This window comes from Salmo trutta, chromosome 40 (genome assembly GCF_901001165.1).
Source record: "Salmo trutta chromosome 40, fSalTru1.1, whole genome shotgun sequence".
Taxonomy (NCBI): Eukaryota; Metazoa; Chordata; class Actinopteri; order Salmoniformes; family Salmonidae; genus Salmo; species Salmo trutta.
Genome location: NC_042996.1, coordinates 926,422 through 949,802, shown reverse-complemented (window position 1 = coordinate 949,802; position 23,381 = coordinate 926,422). Strand labels below are relative to the sequence as shown.

General features: G+C 43.3%; 3 protein-coding genes across 3 annotated transcripts; 2 read left to right on the top strand and 1 right to left on the bottom strand.

Annotated features, from left to right (window-relative positions):
• Positions 1 to 8,874: 8,874 nt before the first annotated feature.
• Positions 8,875 to 12,887, top strand: LOC115180411 (uncharacterized). Its single transcript, XM_029742472.1, has 4 exons — positions 8,875 to 9,020; positions 9,790 to 10,587; positions 10,728 to 10,760; positions 12,176 to 12,887. The coding sequence occupies exons 1-4, from the start codon at positions 9,005 to 9,007 to the stop codon at positions 12,223 to 12,225; spliced, it is 897 nt and encodes a 298-aa protein (XP_029598332.1). The 5' UTR covers positions 8,875 to 9,004; the 3' UTR covers positions 12,226 to 12,887.
• LOC115180409 (probable tRNA N6-adenosine threonylcarbamoyltransferase) lies at positions 11,130 to 18,177 on the bottom strand. Its single transcript, XM_029742470.1, has 13 exons — positions 18,160 to 18,177; positions 17,965 to 18,002; positions 17,355 to 17,474; positions 17,132 to 17,251; positions 16,856 to 17,031; positions 16,143 to 16,238; positions 15,825 to 15,874; positions 15,650 to 15,728; positions 15,386 to 15,451; positions 15,115 to 15,205; positions 14,889 to 14,964; positions 14,607 to 14,705; positions 11,130 to 14,132 (listed from the first exon to the last, which is right to left on the bottom strand). The coding sequence occupies exons 3-13, from the start codon at positions 17,467 to 17,469 to the stop codon at positions 14,093 to 14,095; spliced, it is 1,008 nt and encodes a 335-aa protein (XP_029598330.1). The 5' UTR covers positions 17,470 to 17,474; positions 17,965 to 18,002; positions 18,160 to 18,177; the 3' UTR covers positions 11,130 to 14,092.
• A 17-nt stretch (positions 18,178 to 18,194) lies between these two features.
• On the top strand, positions 18,195 to 23,153 carry LOC115180410 (DNA-(apurinic or apyrimidinic site) lyase). Its single transcript, XM_029742471.1, has 5 exons — positions 18,195 to 18,325; positions 18,726 to 18,863; positions 19,013 to 19,179; positions 21,027 to 21,219; positions 21,335 to 23,153. The coding sequence occupies exons 2-5, from the start codon at positions 18,800 to 18,802 to the stop codon at positions 21,847 to 21,849; spliced, it is 939 nt and encodes a 312-aa protein (XP_029598331.1). The 5' UTR covers positions 18,195 to 18,325; positions 18,726 to 18,799; the 3' UTR covers positions 21,850 to 23,153.
• The last annotated feature ends 228 nt before the right edge of the window (positions 23,154 to 23,381 follow it).

Sequence of the window (23,381 nt, the reverse complement as noted above, 5' to 3'; positions counted from 1 at the left end):
TAGCCTTGGTTTCTCAAACGATTGCGTCGCCTGGTTCACCTACTACTTCTCTGATAGAGTTCAGTGTGTCAAATCGGAGGGCCTGCTGTCCGGACCTCTGGCAGTCTCTATGGGGGTACCACAGGGTTCAATTCTTGGGCCAACTCTTTTCTCTGTATACATCAATGATGTCGCTCTTGCTGCTGGTGAATCTCTGATCCACCTCTACGCAGACGACACCATTCTGTATACTTCTGGCCCTTCTTTGGACACTGTGTTAACAACCCTCCAGACAAGCTTCAATGCCATACAACTCTCCTTCCGTGGTCTCCAACTGCTCCTAAATACAAGTAAAACTAAATGCATGCTCTTCAACCGATCGCTGCCTGCACCTGCCCGCCTGTCCAGCATCACTTCTCTGGACGGTTCTGACTTAGAATTTGTGGACAACTACAAATACCTAGGTGTCTGGTTAGACTGTAAACTCTCCTTCCAGACTCACATCAATCATCTCCAATCCAAAGCTATATCTAGAATTGGCTTCCTTTTTCGCAACAATGCATCCTTCACTCATGCTGCCAAACTTACCCTCGTAAAACTGACCATCCTACCAATCCTCGACTTCGGCGATGTCATTTACAAAATAGCCTCCAATACCCTACTCAACAAGCTGGATGCAGTCTATCACAGTGCCATCCGTTTTGTCACCAAAGCCCCATATACTACCCACCACTGCGACCTGTACGCTCTCGTTGGCTGGCCTTCGCTTCATAATCGTCGCCAAACACATTGGCTCCAGGTCATCTACAAGACCCTGCTAGGTAAAGTCCCCCCTTATCTCCGCTCACTGGTCACCATAGCAGCACCCACCTGTAGCACGCGCTCCAGCAGGTATATCTCTCTGGTCACCCCTAAAGCCAACTCCTCTGGTCGTCTCTCCTTCCAGTTCTCTGCTGCCAATGACTGGAACGAACTACACAAATCTCTGAAACTGGAAACACTTATCTCCCTCACTAGCTTTAAGCACCAGCTATCAGAGCAGCTCCCAGATCACTGCACCTGTACATAGCCCATCTCTAATTTAGCCCAAACTACTACCTCTTCCCCTACTGTATTTATTTATTTTATTTATTTTGCTCCTTTGCACCATATTATTTATATTTTAACTTTGAACTTTCTTCAAATAACAAATCTACCATTCCAGTGTTTTACTTGCTATACTTTATTTACTCTGCCACCATGGCCTTTTTTGCCTTTACCTCCCTTATCTCACATCATTTGCTCACATTGTATATAGTCTTATTTTTTTCTACTGTATCATTGATTGTATGTTGTTTTACTCCATGTGTAACTCTGTGTTTTTGTATGTTGTCGAACTGCTTTGCTTTATCTTGGCCAGGTCGCAATTGTAAATGAGAACTTGTTCTCAACTTGCCTACCTGGTTAAATAAAGGTAAAATAAAAAATACAAATGATATATTTTCCAACAACAAAAGAATGTTTAACAAGACTCCATCCAATAATACATTCAGGTCACCAGATGGTGTTCTACTCTAGAATAATAGCACTGATTATAGCAAGCAACACTGTATGAAAGCTCAGATAGCCTAATAAAATAACAAATATGAACGTTTTAAAACAAAGAAAAGGTGTAGAAGTTATATGCCTGAGTTTCTCAATATGGGTTTCTGATTTTCAATATTCAGGAGTTGCAAATTCCTTTCCTTTGGACCAATGGTGGGGAGTAAGCTATGCATGGAACCAAACTCAGGGCTCACCAGCCATACAATCAATAATGCAGTTTACATATGTGGTTTGAGTCTGTACCCATGAAATACATGTCAAGATGCTAACACTTGAAAGGTCTTGTTCAGCTGACAATGTGTAATATTTCCCTGTATATAGTCACCACCCACAAACACATTAAAGCCATATATGTGAAGCAAATAGGCTACAATATTTATGCACACACACACACACACACACACACACACACACACACACACACATACAGGAAAATAACATCAAAGTCGCAATTGCAACATTGCTGCACATGGAGCCTGGTATGGCCTAGTACATATGAGCCAGTGGACAGCGCTTAGTGCTGAAAACGTAAACGCGCTGTTGTCAAAATGTTTTGAATTGGACATTTGGCAACTGACGTAACTAGCTAGCTAGCGAAAGTCTTCTACTAACGCGTCGAATACTTGAACACTAACATTCATCAACTTGTTGCTTGCTAAAAGAAACAGCAAAAATAGTAGCTTGCTAGCTCCCGATGTTTGCTTGATATCGTTTAACTCTAGCGTTTCGTCGTTTTTTTTAGGGACGCTGTGATTGATATTGACAAAATTACAAAGGAGGTAAATTATCTTGAGTTATGAGTTGTTTGCTATTTTTTTTATGAAATACATTTTCCACTACAACTGCGTTGCTAATTGATCTAGCTACGTAACTTAGCTGACGTTAGTTGCTGACAATGCAGCATGTTATTTTAAAAACATGTAATTATTTGACAACTATTCAGGTGATGTTAATGTATAGAAAACACTGTCAATACTGAACTATACATTTTTTTTTACAATTGGCAGAGAAAGCCATTAGGGAAGCTGTGCACACAGTTCTGACAGATGGACGCCATGGGGAGTTTTCCATTCTAATAATAAGAGCTGAAATGCATTGATATGTCTAAGACACCTAAAGCCCAATCAACCTTGGAGTCCATTCAGCTGCCCAAAGACGGTGATGACAGCTTGAAATCAGGATCCTGTGAGGACTCCCTGATTGCTGAACCTCATGCTGACCAAGTTAATGCCATCAAGGCATCTCTGAACACTGAAATCCACTCAGTGGTTACTAAGGCTACAGTGGTCTATGCTAACCAACCTGAGGCACTGTCCAGTGAAGTGCTTCTGGGCACTGAAGGTAATGGAGATGATGCTGACCATGCTGTGGTGGGTTCTCTGACTCCAGACTATGACCTGGCATTGGTAGAAGGGCTGGACCCTGGGTGGCACACTGCCCTGGTACTGATGGAGACCTTGGTAAATCCTGGCAATGACCCTGACCTGACTGTGTCTGACTCCAGTAAAGTGTCTATGATCACTGACGACCTACCAGTGGTGGACTCAGCTGTGGACTCCAGAGGGCAGCAGAGGATGACTTACAAAGCACTGACAAGCTGCTAACGAGGTCCTGTGCAGACTTTGTGACCACAGAGAAGCACTATGCTGTACCCTTTGAGGACTCTTTGAACTCTGACAAGGAAATCTCCCTCAACATTAAAGACCATGATGACCGACCTGCAGTAGACTTTAGCAGAGATTCTGTGAGCTCGTCTGACCAGTCTTTGTCCCTTGTTGCCACTGCTCTTGGATCAATAGTCACTGTTGACTCTTTCAATAAGGCTCTGTTGGTTTCCAATACATTGGACCAAGGCAAAGATAACCCTATTGACCAGCCTGTAGTGAAGTCTCAGACCACTGAAAATCGAATTAACCGCACGTTGGTGTCAGAATCCGTTCAACCTCTCATCAATGAGATCCTGGAAGATAACATTATCTCAGCCCCTGATGACAGACCTCTGTTCACTACAGACCATATAGGATCACGTGAGATAGACATATTTATATCTAGAATGCACTTAGGCAGTGTTATCACCTGTCATGATGACCAGTTTTTGGAGTCAGACAGTGAGGATGAAATGGTTGACCCTTTGGCTCACACCCGTCATAGCCATCATCTGGTCGAGTCAGTCATGAGGCCCAAAGGTCAAGTCCAACTCAGTGGACATACTTGGTCACCCTCTTATGAGACTAATGACTGCTGTCGCTATGCTCAAGACCACAACATGATGGAATACAAATTCCAATACAGCTGGGACCTAAAGTCTGCATGTGTTTCTGTGCCACACTACATTTTGACTAGAGGGGAGAGTGTGACCAAAAGGATGGAGGGAGAGAAGAAGTATGGAGAAAAGGAATGGGAGAAGTGCTCCTCTCTGATTGGTGAGTATTGGGATAATTATGTAGTTGATTATATTTCTATACATATTTTGACCACGGGAAATGGGTAGCCTATGTTTCCATGTTACTACAAGATAGATTAAATAGATTCATTTGAATCCAACATTTTAATTGTTGTGATTCTTGGTGTAAGGTTAGATTACAGGTATGTATTGATTGGATTGAATTTTTCCCTCTTGCTCTTTAGAGCATAATGGACAGTGGAGGATAGCCAGAGCAGTAGAGGCAGTCACTGAAGAAATCCTTCCCAAGCCATACACGAGAGACTTAGTTATGTACGATGGATTCAACCAGCTAAATGAGGAGAGAGTGGGAAATCAGCTGGTCCTCTCCTCTCTCTCAGGGGCTCTCAATGAAGTTAAGAAGGACAAGGCTTTTTGGAGGTCATTGGGGATCAATAAATTAATGAAGGAAAACGAGAGAATTAATGGTGAGATGAAGAAGAAAGACATGAGGAACTTTAACAGTGCCAAAGAGCGAAGGGCAGAGAGAAAGAGGGAAAAGAGGAGAGAGCGAGAGCGGGAGAGGAACTGTGATGTGACCACGTGGATGCCCTCCCGGCCCGGAATGGAAAGTTCCATTATAGGACTCCGTCCCAGGCCTCCGACCCGGCCACTGCTCAGAGAACCACTCATAACCAGAACCAGCTTCAGCCACACCGACGCCAGAACGATAGAGGTTAGGGAGATGATCCTCCAAAGGAGCCGCATTGCCTACAAGATCAAGTGCCTGCAACGCCGGAAAGCGGCTGCTGAGGGGTTGACACTGACTGAGGGAGGTGGAGGGCCTGAGGATGGGGGTGACGGAGAGACAGTGATGGACATTACAGGGCAAAGTAAGAAATCCTCAAAGGGCAAAGAGAGTGGAGGAGGGGAAGGTAGTGACTGGGCCAAATTAGGTCTGGAGGAAATTGTGGAGACAGATGACAGGAATAAAGAGAAGAGAACCAAAGTACAGACAGGACAGAGAAGTAAGGACAGGCGAAGAGAGGAACGAGAGAGACAAAGACGTAGTAAGGAAACAGACTTGATCTCACACGAATTAGCAAGAATGGACATAGAAAAAATAGATCGACATAAAGAGGATGAGACGGTGAGGAAGATCTCTGAGGAAAAGATTTCTAAGAACTGTTGTGTAGAGACAAATGAGGGACAAAAAGATGATAGAAAACAGATGAAAGAAAAGACAAACAGATCAAATGTACTTACTGATGAGGGAGTGTTGAGCAAAGCATCATGGGAAAGAGAAGAAGAGGCTCGAGAGGAGAATGCTAAGACATTTCAAGAGAGCTTAAAAGTCCAGGGTAAGAGCATAACATTCAAGTTAATGATAAGTATAATGTGTCATAAATCAAATCAAATTGTATTTGTCACAACAGGTGTAGACCTTACAGTGAAATGCTTACTTACAAGCCCTTAACCAACAGTTCAGTTTTAAGAAAATACCAACAAACAAAAAGATAAGAAAAACAAATATTTAAGGAGCAGCAGTAAATAACAATAGCAGGGCTATATACAGGGGGTACCAGTTCAATGTGTCAATGTGCGGGGGCACTGGTGTCAAGGTAATTGAGGTAATTATGTACATGCAGGTAGGATTATTAAAATGTCTATGCATAGATAATAACAGAGAGTAGCAGCAGCGTGGGGGGGGGGGGGGCAAATAGTCTGGGTAGCCATTTGATTAGCTGTTCAGGAGTCTTATGGCTTGGGGGTAAAAGCTGTTTAGAAGCCTCTTGGACCTAGACTTGGCACTCCGGTACCGCTTGCCTTGCGGTTGCAGAGAGAACAGTCTATGACTAGGGTTGCTGGAGTCCTTGACAATTTTTAGGGCCTTCCTCTGACGCTGCCTGGTATAGAAATCCTGGATGGCAGGAAGCTTGGCCCCGGTGATGTACTGGGCCGTACGCACTACCCTCTGTAGTGCCTTGCGGTCGGAGGCCGAGCAGTTGCCATACCAGGCAGTGATGCAACCCGTCAGGATGCTCTTGATGGTGCAGCTGTAAAACCTTTTGAGGATCTGAGGACCCATGCCAAATCTTTTCAGTCTCCTGAGGGGGAATAGGTTTTGTCGTGCCCTCTTCACGACTGTCTTGGTGTGCTTGGACCATGTTAGTTTGTTGGTGATGTGGACGCCAAGGGACTTGAAGCTCTCAACCTGCTTATCTACAGCCCTGTCGCTGAGAATGGGGCCGTGCTCAGTCCTCCTTTTCCTGTAGTCCACAATCATCTCCTTTGTCTTGATCATATTGAGGGAGAGGTTGTTGTCCTGGCACCACACGGTCAGGTCTCTGACCTCCTCCCTTATAGGCTGTCTCATTGTTTTTGGTGATCAGGCCTACCACTGTTGTGTCATCAGAAAACGGAATGATGGTGTTGGAGTTGTGCCTGGCCGTGCAGTCATGAGTGAACAGGGAGTACAGGAGGGGACTGAGCACGTACCCCTGAGGGGCCCCCGTATTGAGGATCAGCGTGGTGGATGTGTTACCTACCCTTACCACCTGGGAGCGGCCCATCAGGAAGTCTAGGATCCAGTTGCAGGTGTCTAGTCCCAGGGTCCATAGCTTAGTGATGAGCTTTGAGGGCACTATGGTGTTGAACGCTGAGGTGTAGTCAATGAATAGCATTCTCACATAGGTGTTCCTTTTGTCCAGGTGGGAAAGGGCAGTGTGGAGTGCAATAGAGATTGCATCATCTGTGGATCTGTTGGTGCGGTATGCAAATTGGAGTGGGTCTACGGTTTCTGGGATAATGGTGTTGATGTGAGCCATGACCAGCCTTTCAAAGCATTTCATGGCTACAGATGTGAGTGCTACGGGTCAGTAGTCATTTAGGCAGGTTACCTTAGTGTACTTGGGCACAGGGACTATGGTGGTCTGCTTGAAACATGTTGGTATTACAGACTCAGTCAGGGACAGGTAGAAAATATCAGTGAAACACTTGCCAGCAGGTCAGCGCATGCTTGGAGTACACGTCCTGGTAATCTGTCTGGCCCTGCGGCCTTGTGAATGTTGACCTGTTTAAAGTCTTACTCACATTGGCTGCGGAGAGCGTGATCACACAGTCAGTGTTACTTGCCTCGAAGCGAGCATAGAAGTTATTTAGCTCGTCTGGTAGGCTCGTGTCACTGGGCAGCTCTCGGTTGTGCTTCCCTTTGTAGTCTGTAATAGTTTACAAGCTCTGCCACATCCAACAAGCGTCGGAGCCGGTGTAGTACGATTAGATCTTAGTCCTGTATTGATGCTTAGCCTGTTTGATGGTTCGTCGGAGGGCATAGCGGGATTTCTTATAAGCTTCTGGGTTAGAGTCCCTCTCCTTGAAAGCAGCAGCTCTGCCCTTTAGCTCGGTGCGAATGTTGTCTGTAACCCATGGCTTCTGGTTGGGGTATGTACGTACGGCCACTGTGGGGACGACGTCCTCGATGCACTTATTGATAAAGCCAGTAACTGATGTGGTGTACTCCTCAATGCCATCGGAAGAATCCCGGAACATATTCCAGTCTGTGCTAGCAAAATGATCCTGTAGTTTAGCATCTGCTTCATCTGACCACTGTTTTATAGACCGAGTCACTGGTGCTTCCTGCTTTAATTTTTGCTTGTAAGCAGGATTCAGGAGGAGAGATGGAGAGCTTTGTACGTGTCTCTGTGTGTGGAGTAAAGGTGGTCTAGAATTATTTTCCCTCTGGTTGCACATTTAACATGCTGATAGAAATTCGGTAAAACGGATTTAAGTTTCCCTGCATTAAAGTCACCGGCCACCATAGCTGATGTTGATGTTCATATAAATGTTTGTCCTATTTGTGAATTATAAGTGAACTGAATTTTTTTGTAATACTTTCAGAGGTCATAGATGGAGAGGAAGGTACTACAGGAAGAAAGTTAGAGCATCAGAAGGCCAGAGACAGTGAGGAGATACGAAACAGTGATGGATATGTGAAAATTAGAGAGATTGGTAAAAGAAAGGAAGTGAGGGTAGAGGTTACAAAAATCGGTACCTCCTGTGATGAAATGTCCATCATGGTTCTGGAGAGCCAAGCCAATGCTAGGCCTATGACAGACTCCCAGACTCCAATGAAGGGCAAAGGAAAGCAAAAACGTAACCTTCCGTACAAGAGAACGGAAAGACTTCAAGAAGAGATCAATTCAAAGGGTGAAATGCTTGAGGGTGGAAGACAAGTCAACTTCCCTGAGTGCCAGGCACAGAAACACAGAAGTCCGGGTGAGTTGGGTGATGTTGCAGGCTTCTGGAGAAAGGAGAAAAGAGTCCACAAGGAGAAAGACAGAGAGTGTAAGGAGGAGAAGGACAGAGTGGGCCAGACATGGCGAGACCAGGGGGGAAATGGCAGGGATCAATGGAATGGAGAGACAGAGAGGGGTGGAGTTGGTAGGAGTAGAAGAGCTAGACAGAGAGGAAACCAGTTGCTGCTTTTTTCGAGGCAAAAGCACAGCAACTGGAATGACTCTCATCCATCAGAGAGCAGCTGTGACTGGAGGAGCAGGGAGAAAGAGACGCCTGAAAAAGATGTTGAGAGCAGGATGGATAGGCAGAGAGGTGAGAGGCCTCGGAAGGGGGGAAAGAGCTAAAGGAAATAAATACATTGATGTCTGTTAAATAAATATTATTTTAGATATCAGAAATTGGTTTATAGAAGTTATTGGTAAATCAAGGCACATCATTGCAGGGGGAGTTCAGAGATGCAGCCATGGAATTACAGAGTACGATTAAAGATTACACATGATTCAGACAAAATGAAATCCATTAATATTATTAATCACTAAGACAAAGTATATTATTATATCCCTTTCTGCAAAGGGTTTGTGGGCGGGAAAACTATTTGATTATCATCCCTCCTCTATTCGCGCTTCAATATCCGGCAAAGTTGAACGGTGACGGTCATTTCCACCTCCGACAATTTCCGTGTGGCCACAATCAAGACACCCGCTGTAAACAAACTTTCAGTAACGGTTTAATTCCAGAAGAAGTACATTTAAACAAAAAGATATGCATATCAAAACAGGTGAGTTTTGGGTACCGGCATCTATTAGCACATTACTTTGACTTTCTACTTTGCCAACGTTTGCAAAACGTTCTGAAATGAACACTCCCGGTCCGGTGCGTTGGAGCCGGGGTGTTATGAAACTTATCTAACGTAATGTTAGCTAGCCAGGAAATTGTTTATTGTTCTAATGCATACTTGAAGACTAACGGTAGATTGTATGGCCTTATTATAATACCCACTGCTTAGTTATGTTACTATTTTAAATAAATTACGTTTCAGGTTAGCTGACGTTGGCTACTGTTAACGTTACATACACGTTGCTTTTCTGTTTATTAGCAGACTAGCTAGCTAGTTAGCAAGAGGTTGGTTGGCAAGGCAGTTCGATAAGGTTATGACGTTAGTTACATAGCTATTTGCTCATATGACATACAACTTGCATAAAATTGGTAACTAGCTAGCTAGTTACAAGTAATTTAAGTGTCATAAAATTTGCCACTGGATTTTCTTTCTGGATTTAGCTTAATCGGTAGCTAGCTAGGCCAACCGTGGCGTGCATTTTAGCTCTGCGTAGCTATGTGGCTAGCTAACGTTAGCTAGCCAGTTAACCCCAAGCCCCAACAAAACCCAACACAAGTTAAGATGGGTACTTTGACAGTTAACTAGTAAATAATTTCACCAATAAACCATAACATAAATGCGTAGTTTAAACTGTTCCCATTTTTTTTGTCTATTTTTTAAAAAATTAGGGGATTCTAACGATCTTCCTTTGCCTTATATCTAACTTTAGGTACATGGGAGGCCAACACAGTGTGCGAGTCCGACACCCTGTGTGATCCTGCTGGCCTTGTGTCCTCCACCAACCCAGAGGCGCACATTGGCAACCGCCGCCTATCACCTGGGTCTGGCAACTGTGGTGGAGGTGGAGGCTGCCCAACTGGGGTTGACCAGCAGCCCTGCCAAGCTTCACCCCAGGCCCTCGAGGGCAACCTGAACGGACCCGCCCATGTACATGCCTTCACCTACCGTAGAGACAGAGATCGTAGAGGCCAGCACAAAGGCCGTGGCCCTCGCAGAGAGGGGCCCAGGGGGGCAGGGCGTGTAGCAGATAGGCCCCAGAAGCAGAGCCAGAAGGAGAGGTGGGTGGAGGACAGCCTGTCTCTACTCAAGCACCCACCTGCTTTTCCAGTGCAGGACAGCCCTGCCAAGCTGCAGCCAACCATCAGCTATGCCTCGAAGGTGAAGTCAGGGGCTGTGGGTGGAGTGCTGGAGGAGGAGGGCCGCCCAGCCATCGGTGTCCTGCTGCAGAACCAGTGGGGACTTAGTTTCATCAGTGAGGTCCTCCAAGCCACAGAGGGGTCAGTTCCCTGCCCTGCCCCTGTAGCACCACCTCAGCTCACATTTGGAGGTGAAACCGCCAACCCAACACAAGAGAGGCATCACACAGTCCAGGCCAGTGGTGAAATCCCAGTTCCTGTCACTACCTCAATCTCCATTGACCATTACAGAGAGGAGGAAGCAAAGATCAATGGGAAGCTGCTTCTCACCTGTCGCCATCTAAAGGAGGCTCTGCGCTATCACACAATAGGTAAGGGCTGATCTGGTTGAGACCTCAATAATACATTAATGTATTATAAATGTTCTTTTTCTGTTGCATCTGTCATAAAATTGTGGTCGACGTTATATGCATCATAGTATGAATCCTAACTATACCTTGTTCATTTTTAGAATGGAATGTCACCTGCAACAAACAGAAAGAAGGTGAGATGTTCATCAGGAAGGTCCATTAGAATTTGGCCTGGATTCTCCATTCTCCACGCTGGGCATTAGAATCTCTGAAGCAGGGCTCATAATTTAAAGGATTTTAAGATGTTTTCAGACCTCTAAAGTAGTCTAATGTTAAGAGAAAATCCCATCCCACGACATCAGTGGTGTAAATTCAATTTAGCTATATGCCTCCATCCCAAATTAATAGAAAATATGGTCACCCAAATAGGCCAGGAAATTAAATGGTGCTCATCTTTCCATTAATTTGGAATTGTGGCGCATAGCTGGATATACACAACCACTGTCGGGGGACATGGTTTCATCTTGACATTACTGTTGGGGGAAAAAAACGGACGAACGTTACTTCAAAAATTAAATTCTCTTTAATGGTTTGATTTGGTAAACGTTGATATTTATTATCCCACCATAATGCGTAAAAACACCCAATAATACAAGATGGTTTAAATACAGATGGAACTGATATATAAATGTGAAGGATCCGCTTGGACTACTGACTCATTTGTTCCAATTTGAAACGACGGGCTGTGGTCTCTTGGTTTAAACGCGTAGAAGAACAAGTTCAATGCGTGCAGTGCAGTGATGTAGTTTGTCTTTGAGGGCACAGTCATTGAATTTCAGGTTATTTCTCAATTCCAAGGTATTTATTTATGTTATCACTATCAACTGATTCCCCGTTGCTCTTCGGGGGGGGGGGGGTTGTTCATCTTTTTTTTTTAATCAATTGCCATCTTAATTTTTCTTAATGTTTATTTTTTAAGGGAGTTGTCTGAGCATCACTGGATGAATTTGGATGTTTCTCTGTCAAGACCTTCAGGGGAGGCTTGATATGATTTTAAGGAATCCCACCAGCCGAGTGTCGTCCGCATATTTAAAGAATCCATGGGCTGGGCCAGAGGCTTGGCAACTGTATAGTGTACACAGTATCGGTGATTGTACGCAACCTTACAGTGCTCCCTTGTTAACCTTTCTAGATGAAGAGATGGCAGGGTTAAATCTCACCTGACTACGGTTTACAAGGAATCTGATAATCCACCAGCTTCTCAATAAGTAGATGGTGTTGAAAGCGCTACTGAAATCAATTAACACAATTTTCACACGCTAAGTGTTTGTGGTTATTCAGCATGACCAGTAGGTACGGTAGGCAAATTGTTTTGGATCTAGGAGAGATCCTACTAGTGACATCATTAAAACTTGCTGCATCTCATCTGCAAAAACATTTGTATCATGCACCCTACTGGTTCTAAAGAAGGAAGGATACAACTTGAGATTTTTTTTATCTAGTGGGTTTCCCTTTTCAGAAGTCCTTGCTGCAGCCCCCAAGGGCTAGATTGTATGAGAGGTTTGACAATGCTGCCTGTCACTAAATGCTGTCTTATTTTCTGTTTCAGATCCCAATAAGGTAGTTTGGTATAAGAACTCCCTGGACCAGCCAGCCTAGTGACGCATGGACCTGTCTGCCACAACACACACACATACACACTCAGGTCGATGTCTTTACACAAAGCCACACTGAGACACTTTGGACTAACTCCTTGATGAGATCCACAACTAGGGACTTTTCTAACGCCTTCAAAGGCCTGCCTTAATGAATTGGACCTGGAGTTCCTATCAGCTCAAAATGATTTGTTTTAATGTCGTGTTGAGCTGGTCTTTTAACAATCTTAAGAGCTGTCATTTTATTGTGAGGAACTGCAGTTTTATCAGACATTTTCTGTTTTGTCCTCTTGTGAGGGATCCGTCAAGCACTTTCTAATCTGTTGTGACCAATCCTTGGTACGCCTACCCTACCAGGTGTTTATTTTTTCACAAATTTGAAAATGTTATACCTGCTTATTTCACCGTATTTTACACGGGACAGATGTGTAATCATGTCTCCAGTTTACAGGGGTGCAGACAGCACAATAAGAACGCACCCTTCCCCTGTCTGATCCTAATGCTGTTTTGTTTTTTGTACCCTGATTGGGTGAATGTTACTCATGAATCCATATGATTACTCATGATCACACTAGCTCAATTTTTATGATTTGAAATTTTAAATATAGAAAAAATACACTGGAGGATAAGTGAACAGTATTGCATAATAAAATTGAATGAACTTGACATGCCCCATGGTCTTACTGGTAATGCTCATCATTTTAACATACGATACATAAAACCCACAGCATTATTTGCTTTGTTAATAAGGACAAGTATAAAATGTATTGACCTTTAAGTAAACTGAGGGCTTGACTCTATCCTTGTCGCTGAAGTTCAGCACGATTGACATGTAAAGGTTATTTCCAATTTAGCCGACATGCAGTGCTGGTAACGCAAGAACATTCCATTTCTATGGCGCTGAACTACTGCGATACGGACTGGATAAAGCCCAAAAATAGATTGTGATCCTTGGACAACCTGATTGGATAAATGCTCAGTGGGTGGAGGGGAAAAATCTGTTGCGTCTTGAGTTCCAAACTTGCCTAACTTTCTGCCTGAACAGCTTTAAATATGTGGGGAAAAAGGCATAGTGCCCTCACCTCTGCTGGTGCAATGCACTGGGCTAGGGACCAGAAGATCACAGGTTCTAATCCTGCTGATCTCCATCCTTGAAAAAGGTACATTTCAGCGTAATGTACATTTTTATTTAATGTTAAGCCAATATTGCCACCTGTCGATGATTTAAATGGTTTGATAATCCAGATCTGTTTACAGTTGTAAGAAATCTAGCTACATTACAACGCATCACTGACTCTCCGGAGGTGGTCAGGAAGATCTGATTACAATCACTTCTATTAATCGTATACACTTGTCAAAAAATATGGGCGCATTCAGAATGTTGACAAGATCAGGAAACGTTAACACCAGGTATAAACGTGGCTATATTGTGGACTAGGGGCTGGATTAAATCCGTATCGCGGAAGATCTGCATTATATTGAAATGTAAAGGCGTAGTTCGCGGTGACTTCATTCACGGAAACGCTGCATATGTTGGCTCAATCAGAAATGACTTATTTTAATGCGCATCTTCTGCGATATGGATTGAATCCAGCGCTAGAGAAAGCAAAAACAAATCGAAAGATAAAGGTGTTTTCTCCAAATGCGGGGAACATTGCCTTTACATTTTAATCGCGCTATAACGCAGATTTTCTGCAGTCCGGATTTAATCTAGCCCTAAAATACTAATGCACGTGGCTAAAAACTGTTGTGTTGAGAGGTTACGAACAATAGAAGTGAGGCATAGAATATTTCTACATTCTTTCCCTCCATGACACAATCCAGGTAAAGGGAAGGTGGGTGCAAGTTGCAGCCTGTTGGGTAGTGAGCTGTCAATCTCTCCAGGTCACCTCCACTTCATCTGTTCTGTACCTGCCAACAACAATGTTTCTCTTGTCACTGGATGACAGCACAATATGGTTGACCTGTTGTCAAAAATATCCAGTTAACATCTCAATACACTTTCACAAAATAGACAAGAACTTCCTGTAACATTTTACCTAAAAATGTTATGTAAAGGGAATCACTGTACAATAGAATGAAAGGTAATCATTGTACTGTACAATATAAATATGATAAATCACTGTACTGTATAATAGAATATGATCAAAGGGAATCACTGTACAATAGAATATAATGAAAGGGGGGAATCACTGTACTGTACAATAGAATATAATGAAAGGGAATCACTGTACAATAGAATATAATGAAAGGGGGGAATCACTACTGTACAATAGAATATAATGAAAGGGAATCACTGTACAATAGAATATAATGAAAGGGAATCACTGTACAATAGAATATAATGAAAGGGAATCATTTGAGTTGCAGGTATAGTGGAATTACCTTTGAGTGATCCATGAGTCTGACAGCTCAGTCGTCTGACCGGACCGGAACATCTCCCAGCCAGCCTGTGCAATCATTGCTCCGTTATCGATACAAAAGCTGTGGCACAACGAAACAGAATATCACATTTTAATAACAGAAGGATGTACAAAGTTAAAGTACATTATGAAATTAGCATCAACATAAGCCATTTTAGTTCATAAATAATAAAGGTAAGCATTGAATGTCTTAGATACACTTGTCAGATCCCTTGTATTGAAAACATAGTATGTAGAGCCTTACCTCTCATCTGTAGCAAAGAGCTTTGCACCTCTTTCCTTGCACATGACTCCCATCATCTCCTGCAGACGCAGATTACCTACAGAGCAAAACCCTCATCAGCATTCCTGAAGGGTTGTGTTTGAGGTGTGCCTGTCCATAATGAGGTCAGACAGATTTACATCTTATGTTTTTTAATGAATTACATTGGAAAGTCCACAACCCCCACAATGAAGTACAATTGACTTACAGCCAACGCCTCCAACGATGAGCACTTCCTGGGAGCTGCAGTGAGCCATGGCCCTCTCTGTGATCTCCACCAGCATGGAAAACAGGATCTCCTACAGGACACACAAGTAGTGAACGGATCATTACACAGTGGTGTGCTCTGCCACCTCTCAGACAGTGAATGATGCCACCATGTAGCCGCCATCATTCTGAAGGGGAAGGGTGTTGCCGCGCCGATACAGGAAACAGGCTGACAACAATGCACTGGGGCAGTTTATTGCTTTTGTTCTGACCTGTAGGGAGAAGCACAGGTCTTCTGCTGTACACTGATTACATTTCAACATCTTCCCAGCTGCTTCCTGAAAGAAAAGGGACAAATATGAACACATCAAACATGCACCCCTTATTATAACTACAGTCCATCTAACTATCACAAAAACCCTGTCTCACCCCTACAATGCAATGCAACCCAATGCAATGTAACCCAATGCAATGCAACCCAATGCAATGCAACTCAATGCAGAACTTTATTCCCACTTAAAGGCTCTGCATCTTACCTCGATATAGGATAAAATCCCAGAGAATGACACATCCATCCCCTTCACTGTGTATGGAAGCTCCACATACTGTGTACCCCTGACAAAACAAACAGGAAATCAATGGTGTAAATATATACACATATGAAAACATCTACTGGCTGACAGCAATTCCAAAGAAAACACATGTACTCACTTCTTGGCCATCTGCTCAATGTTGTACCCAGGGCTGGGATCATTGGAAATCTGAGCACAAACCATTTTTATTCATGAGAAAGTGTAAAAACAATTTATACAAGGTATAGTCCGAGTCCACAATAAATCTTAAAAATTATGTTGCTATCTCGCTTTAAAAACAAGATGCATGAAAAGAGGAGCAAATTGAAAATGATATTCAGCAACTCTTGTAAGACGATGGAAGTGGACTACATGTTTCAGCATGTAGTCTTTATAGGAGCATTACTTAATCAGGTTCGTTTCAGTTTAGTCCCCTGAAGAGCCATGCAGAACTCACCTTTATCACCCTAGCAAACCTGTCCAGGCAGTTGCCCACTGCAATGTCGATGGTCTCACCAAATATCCTGTAGCGCCGCTCAGAGTATGCAATCACCTTCATGAGGAAACATTGCATTAGAGCACAACTAAACCCAAAAACCTCAGTTGAGACAGGTATGAGTGCTAACTAAGGGGAAACCCTAAGAACTCTCAAGTTGCCTCCCGGGTGGCGCAGTGGTCTAAGGCACTGCACCACCAGAGATTCTGGGTTCGAGCCCAGGCTCTGCCGCAGCCGGCCGCGACCGGGAGGCTCATGGGGCGACGCACAATTGGCCCAACGTCGTCCGGGTTAGGGAGGGTTTGGCCGGCAGGGATATCTTTGTCTCATCGCGCACTAGCGACTCCTGTGGCGGGTCGGGCGCAGTGTACGCTGACCAGGTCGCTAGGTGTATGGTGTTTCCTCCGACACATTGGTGCGGCTGGCTTCTGGGTTGGATGTGCGTTGTGTCAAGAAGCAGTGCGGCTTGGTTGGGTTGTGTTTCGGAGGACGCATTGGCTCTCGACCTTCACCTCTCCCAAGTCCGTACGGGAGTTGCAGCGATGAGACAAGACAGTAACTACTACCAATTGGATACCACGAAAAAGGGTTAAAAAAAAGAAAGAAAAAAAAGAACCCTCAAGTTGTGCGGGACATCCCAAGTCTGTCTTAGTAAGTATGTATGGGTGACTGACCTGTGTGTTACCCCCACTGACATAGAGCACAGTGGGGTTATTGGCTTGAGTGATGAGGCGGCCCATCTCAATGTGGCCAATACAGTGGTTGACACCCAGGAGAGGCTTCCCCCACAGCTGGGCCACTGTGCGTGCCACCAGAGCCACCGTCACCAAGGGGGCACCCATCCCTGGTCCTGGGGTAAATAATATCATGTTGGTGAAAACTGAATGGTACTACTGGTCAGAAAAGGCCATTTCAGCTTTATAGGAATCAGTGACATAGGAGTTCCTGACCCTTTGTGTATGCCACGCAATCAACGTCAGCAGGCTTCAGCCCTGCCTCCTCCAGCGCCTCCTTCAGAACTGTTAGGATGACACTGCGGTGATGTCTGGCTGTCTCACTAGGCAGGAACCCTGGGATGGAGAGTTAGTCTGTTACTGCAACTACACATGAGCATTAGGACAAATGCAATCGTTCAGTTGTCATTTGAGTCTACTTTGAATTCAACCAACTTGCCTTGACCAGGGGGTGTAATGTAGGTGCGTCTGGGGTTTGAGAGTACTTCCCCATCCCTCACAATGCCCACACCAATCTTGTTGGCACTGCCCTCAAATCCAATCACTACAGTCATGACAGCTAGAGAGGTTGAGGGAGATGGAGAATTATATTTTTATGAATAAAATAAAAACTTGTGCACATTGAAAGAATGTCGTAAATGTCATAGCTAGTGGTCTTGTGTGCGTCTGAAAAAAATATGTTCAGAGTGCGATGCCATAGCTACAAATACCAGAAACAGTTGCATACATCAGTTCATACATGAATAAACAGTGCAATGTCAACGACTAAAAAGTACAAGGGTTGTTTTATTTATTCTTCAAAAGCAATACGAAAAGTAGAACATAAGCACTAGAATATAGATACCAAAACAGGGTCATGTTTGGTTAAAACTATTAGAAGCATGATTAGTTAGCTAACACTCGGGTTGCACACCAGGTGGCGATCTAGATCTACCATCAATTATTCATTTCACATGCCAAAAACGAAGGCACATTAAGAGCCAATTTCACGTGTTTTAAATGAAAAACATTATCATTTCAGATGAGAAAGCAAAAAGTTTAATTCGAACCTTTCAGTTGCTGAGTATTTCGGGTTTCAGACAGCACTCTAGGCAGTGAGGACCCATAACAAGAGGTAGTTTGATGATTTTCTTACAAAATTGTATCTTTCAAGGTATTGTATTAACCAAAACAAATTGGAAGCTAATTGTAGACATTTAATGTTTGACGTAAACAAATACATAACATGCATAAAGAGCTGATACCTGGTGCGTTCACGGATTCGGAGGAAAATCACATCAGGCATAATATAGGGCAGCCTAACAGCACATGCGTGTCTGTGTGACAATGTTCCTCAAAACCCACTGCTTTGTTTTGGAGGAGTGACTGCGCGAGTGTGACACGGTTGATCCTTTGTTGTGAAAAAGCAAAGTAAGAATAGTTTGGGTTCTCTCTAGTTCAATTCTTCATTTGCAAAGAAGTAGTAGTAGCAGCATTAGTTGCATTCATTTTCTGCCTGATTGCTCGTGCACATTTCCCCCATTTATTCAGACTCGATCTTCATTCGACATGGATTGAGCCACAGGCCGCACATAAAGTTATGTATATGTCCTAGCTAACGAGCTTATTATCAAAGATTCGCCTGTTTTTGCAGTAGTTACAGAATTGTTAAATGGATATGTAATGCAGTAATGTAAACATCTATCACATATCTGGCGTACAAACTAGTAGCTATTGTGGCAGTAGCTGATGAGCTAAGCGTCGCTATAGTATTTACTAAATTGCCTGCTATAAATAAAGATAACTAGATCATATGTTTTTCTTTTCCCAGCGGCGGCGCGTGTGTACTTGTGTGTGCGTGTTGTGTGTCTTCGGGGCGTGTGTGGGATAACGACGAGTGCAAGTATGTCGAAAAGAGCGAAGAAAAATGAGCAGGAGGATGGAGATGGTGACCATGACAACGGCACAGGTGAGACGTCTAGTCAATTAATGTTTCCTATTTTTTGCGATATGTATCTTACACTTACAGTATGTCTGAAGCAGAACAGAATAAAAATGAAAAGAACATACTGTTACATCAGTCTCATTACCCCTCCTGTTTTCTCTGTCACCTTACAGCTCCCGCTGCCAAGAAAGGAAAGAAGGTCAAGGAACCAGAGGCCCCCATTCTGTACAGTGACCCTCCTGATAAGATGAACAGCAAAGATGGTCATGCTGCTAACATGAAGATCACCTCCTGGAATGTGGATGGGCTCAGAGCTTGGGTCAAGAAGAAGGGCCTTGATGTGAGTTTGGGAACCAGAGTCCAAAGCTGCATGACGACTTGGCATTGCTCTAGAAATAAAATTGTATTAGTCACATGTGCCAAATACAACTTACAGTGAAATGCTTACTTACAAGCCCCTAACCAACAATGCAGTTTAAAAAATATGAATAAGAAATAAAAATAACAAATAGTTAGAGCTGCAATAAAATAAGAATAGCGAGACTATATACAGGGGTACTGGTACAGAGTCAATGTGCAGGGCACCGGTTAGTCGAACTATAGTGCATAGAAGAGTAGTAATGTAGTAACCAGTTTAAATCTGGTACGTTTTTTATCCGGCCGTGAAAATACTGCCCCCTAGCCCAGACAGGTTAATGTAACCACATTGTCCGATTTCAAAAAGGCTTTACAGCGAAAGCAAAACGTTAGATTATGTTAGGAGAGTACATAGACAAAAATAACCACACAGCCATTTTCCAAGCAAGGAGATATGTCACAAAAACCCAAAACACAGCTAAATGCAGCACTAACCTTTGACGATCTTCATCAGATGACACTCCTAGGACATCATGTTACACAATACATGTATGTTTTGTTCGATAAAGTATATATTTATATCCAAAAACAGCATTTTACATTGGTGCGTGATGTTCAGAAAATGTATTCCCACCAAAAACTTCCAGTGAATGAGCACATCAATTTACAAAAATACTCATCATAAACGTTGACAAAATACATAAATTATTTTAAGAATTATAGATACAGTACTCCTTGATGCAACCGCTGTGTCAGATTTTAAAATAGCTTTTCGGCGAAAGCACATTTTTCAATATTCTGAGTACATAGCTCGCCATCAAAGCAAGCTATACAGACACCCGCCAAGTTCTGGGGTCACCTAAACTCAGAATTAGTATTAGAAATATTCTCTTACCTTTGCTGATGTTCGTCAGAATGCACTCCCAGGACTGCTACTTCCACAAGAAATTTTGTTTTTGTTCGAAATAATCCATATTTATGTCCAAATACCTCCATTTTGTTTGTGCGTTCAGGTCACTATCCAAAGGCATAATGCGCGAGCGTAATTCAAGACACGAAAAGTCAAAATGTTCCATTACCGTTAGTAGAAGCATGACAAACGTTGTTTACAATCAATCTTTATGGTATTTTTAACGTAAAAATGCGATAATATTCCAACCGGACAATAGCGTATTAATTCCAGAAGAATAAGGAGGGGCGCGCCATCGGGCTCACACATCACCAAGTCCTTGGTCCTCAGGCAGTCCACTCATTGACTGAGCTCCTATTCTCTGCCCGGTTACAGGAGAATGATGAAAAAAACTTTCTGAAGGCTTTTGACAGCCAATGGAAGCCTTAGGAAGTGCAACGTGACCCCACAGACACTGTAGTTTCGATAGGGATTCAAAAGAAGAACTACAATTCTCAGATCTCCCACTTCCTGGTTGGATTTGTCTCAGGTTTTTGCCTGCCATATGAGTTCTGTTACACTCACAAACATCCTTCAAACAGTTTTAGAAACTTCAGTGTTTTCTATCCAAATCTACTAATAATATGCATATGATAGTTTCTGGGCCAGAGTAGTAACCAGTTTAATTTGGGTACGTTTTTCATCCGGCTGTGAAAATACTGCCCCCTAAACTTTAAGAACTTAACTACATATGTGAAATAAGTCCACGCACTATAGTTATGCAATGCATGAGATTTAAACGTTGAGTGTCTTCTATGAACTTCTGTTAAATACCATTGTCTGGCTCATTAATCTGCACAGTGGCTGCACCTTTTAAACACTGATAATATGCAGTGAAATGTGAAGGAGCTGACTGGTTATTTTCCCTCTCTCTTGCCCAGTGGGTGCGTGACGAGGCCCCGGATGTGCTGTGCCTGCAGGAGACGAAGTGCGCTGAGAAGTCCCTTCCTGATGAAATCACCTCCATGCCCGAGTTCCCCCACAAGTACTGGGCTGGCTCCGATGAGAAGGAGGGCTATAGTGGGGTAGCTATGCTGTGCAAGACTGAGCCCCTCAAAGTAACCTATGGCATTGGTGAGTGAATGGCTGATCCTGGTTACTCTAGTTGGCTGTGAACGTCTTAACTTTACTCATTCAGACTTCTCTCCAGGTGTCCTAGTTAACCTGCCTATCCTCAATCTGTCTGCAGGTAAAGAGGAGCATGATAAGGAGGGCCGTGTTATCACTGCTGAGTTCCCCACCTTCTTCCTGGTCACCGCCTACGTGCCCAACTCTGGCCGAGGCCTGGTGCGCCTGGACTATCGCAAGACCTGGGACGTGGAGTTCAAGGCCTACCTGAGCGACCTGGACAAGCGCAAGCCCCTGGTGCTGTGTGGCGATCTGAACGTAGCCCATGAGGAGATCGACCTGAAGAACTCCAAAGGCAACAAAAAAAACGCAGGCTTCACAGCAGAGGAGCGTGAGGGCTTCAATCAGCTGCTGGCTGCAGGCTTCACCGACAGCTTCCGCGAGCTGTACCCCGAGCAGGCCAACGCTTACACCTTCTGGACCTACATGATGAACTCTCGGTCTAAGAACGTAGGCTGGCGTCTGGACTACTTTGTGCTGTCCTCTGCTCTACTGCCAGGCCTTTGCGATAGCAAGATCCGCAACCAAGCTATGGGCAGTGACCACTGCCCCATCACTCTACACATGGTTGTGTAGATCAGTCTGGCCAAAGTGCTGGATCAATTGTTTCCCAGTTCAACAGTTTTGGCAGTGTGGCCATGCATTGTTTTCTCATGTTAAATGTGACCTAGGTGGCGGACCTCAGATGAAGTCATGGCATTCCTAACTACTGAAACTAAACTGTATGCCGGTGTGCACACTCAACATGAGTGAAACATCAGAACCTGGAAACACGTTGCTACTGAAACTGAGATTCTCAAATGAGTTTACTTTCACCTTAAATTTGATAAACTAGTCACAATTGTCCTGTCACCTATTTGAAGTGACTATTCAACTCTGTCCTTTACTCCCACCCACACAATGCACTCCTAAGTGACATCTGGTAACAAACTGCATAATCCCTGCAAGTCCTCTGAGGCACTGTGTTCTTTAACCATGTGAATCTGGTGTTGGTGCTAAATAACTGCTAGTCTGCCATTGAAACATTGCTCCTTTGAAGGGAATGTGAGTCCTATTTTGTTAATTAATATTATATATAATGGTAATGAAGTCATTACCATTGAGTGAATATTGATCAATTAAATCATGGTACAGATTTAGCATGCAAACATTCAGACCCAGATTGATGGCCAGTGTTAAGATTGTCAAATGGTTCAACCTCTGCAAAGCTGATATGAATGACATGAGACCAATGTCAGTGGAATCTCACCCCTTACTGCCAATGTCCAGAGCAAAGTTTAAGACATGCCTGTTTTGTAAAAAAAAAATCCTAAATAGAATCCTAAACCATAGCATAAGTTTATAGATGGTAAATGTACCCATGCATCTAACAAAGTTTAGTTTTAAGTATGCTTGAGTTTCCTTTTTTTAATGAGGTTTTCATTACAGAAGACAGTAACAATTTGTATTGTTCATTGAAGTCTTTTCATTAAACTCATTTGAGCTACAACTATGAAAATACAATGTACTATACATATGAAATGCATTTTAGCAGAAGGACACGAGGCACAATTCTTTTAGTACTTCATTATTATAATTAGCCAAAAACAACATTTTGTCCGGGATTAATTGCAGCCAGCCCTCTACAGATTTAATCCAGGCCAAAGTTGTGTCACATGAGTGATTCAGCTCTCAGAAGAGCTGTATGTGCCTTGATGAGTAACAATGACACAGTATTTCTATCATTTCAGCTGAGGAAAGCCAGAAAGAATTCAAATGCATTTCATGAATCCTTAGATTAGGAATTATCACTAATATACTGAACAAAAATATAAACAACGTGTAATCATGTTTCATGTACCGAAATAAAAAATCCCAGGTATGTTTCATACTCACAAAAAGCTTATTTCTCTCAATTTTCGTGCACAAAATTGTTTACGTCCATGTTAGGGAACATTTCTACTTTGCCAAAATAATACATCCACCTGACAGGTGTGACATATCAAGAAGCTGTTTAAACAGCATGATCATTATTTAACCAGGCAAATCAGTTAAGACCAAATTCTTATTTTACAATGATAGCCAAACTCTCCCCTAACCCGGAAGACGCTGGGCCAATTGTCCGCCGC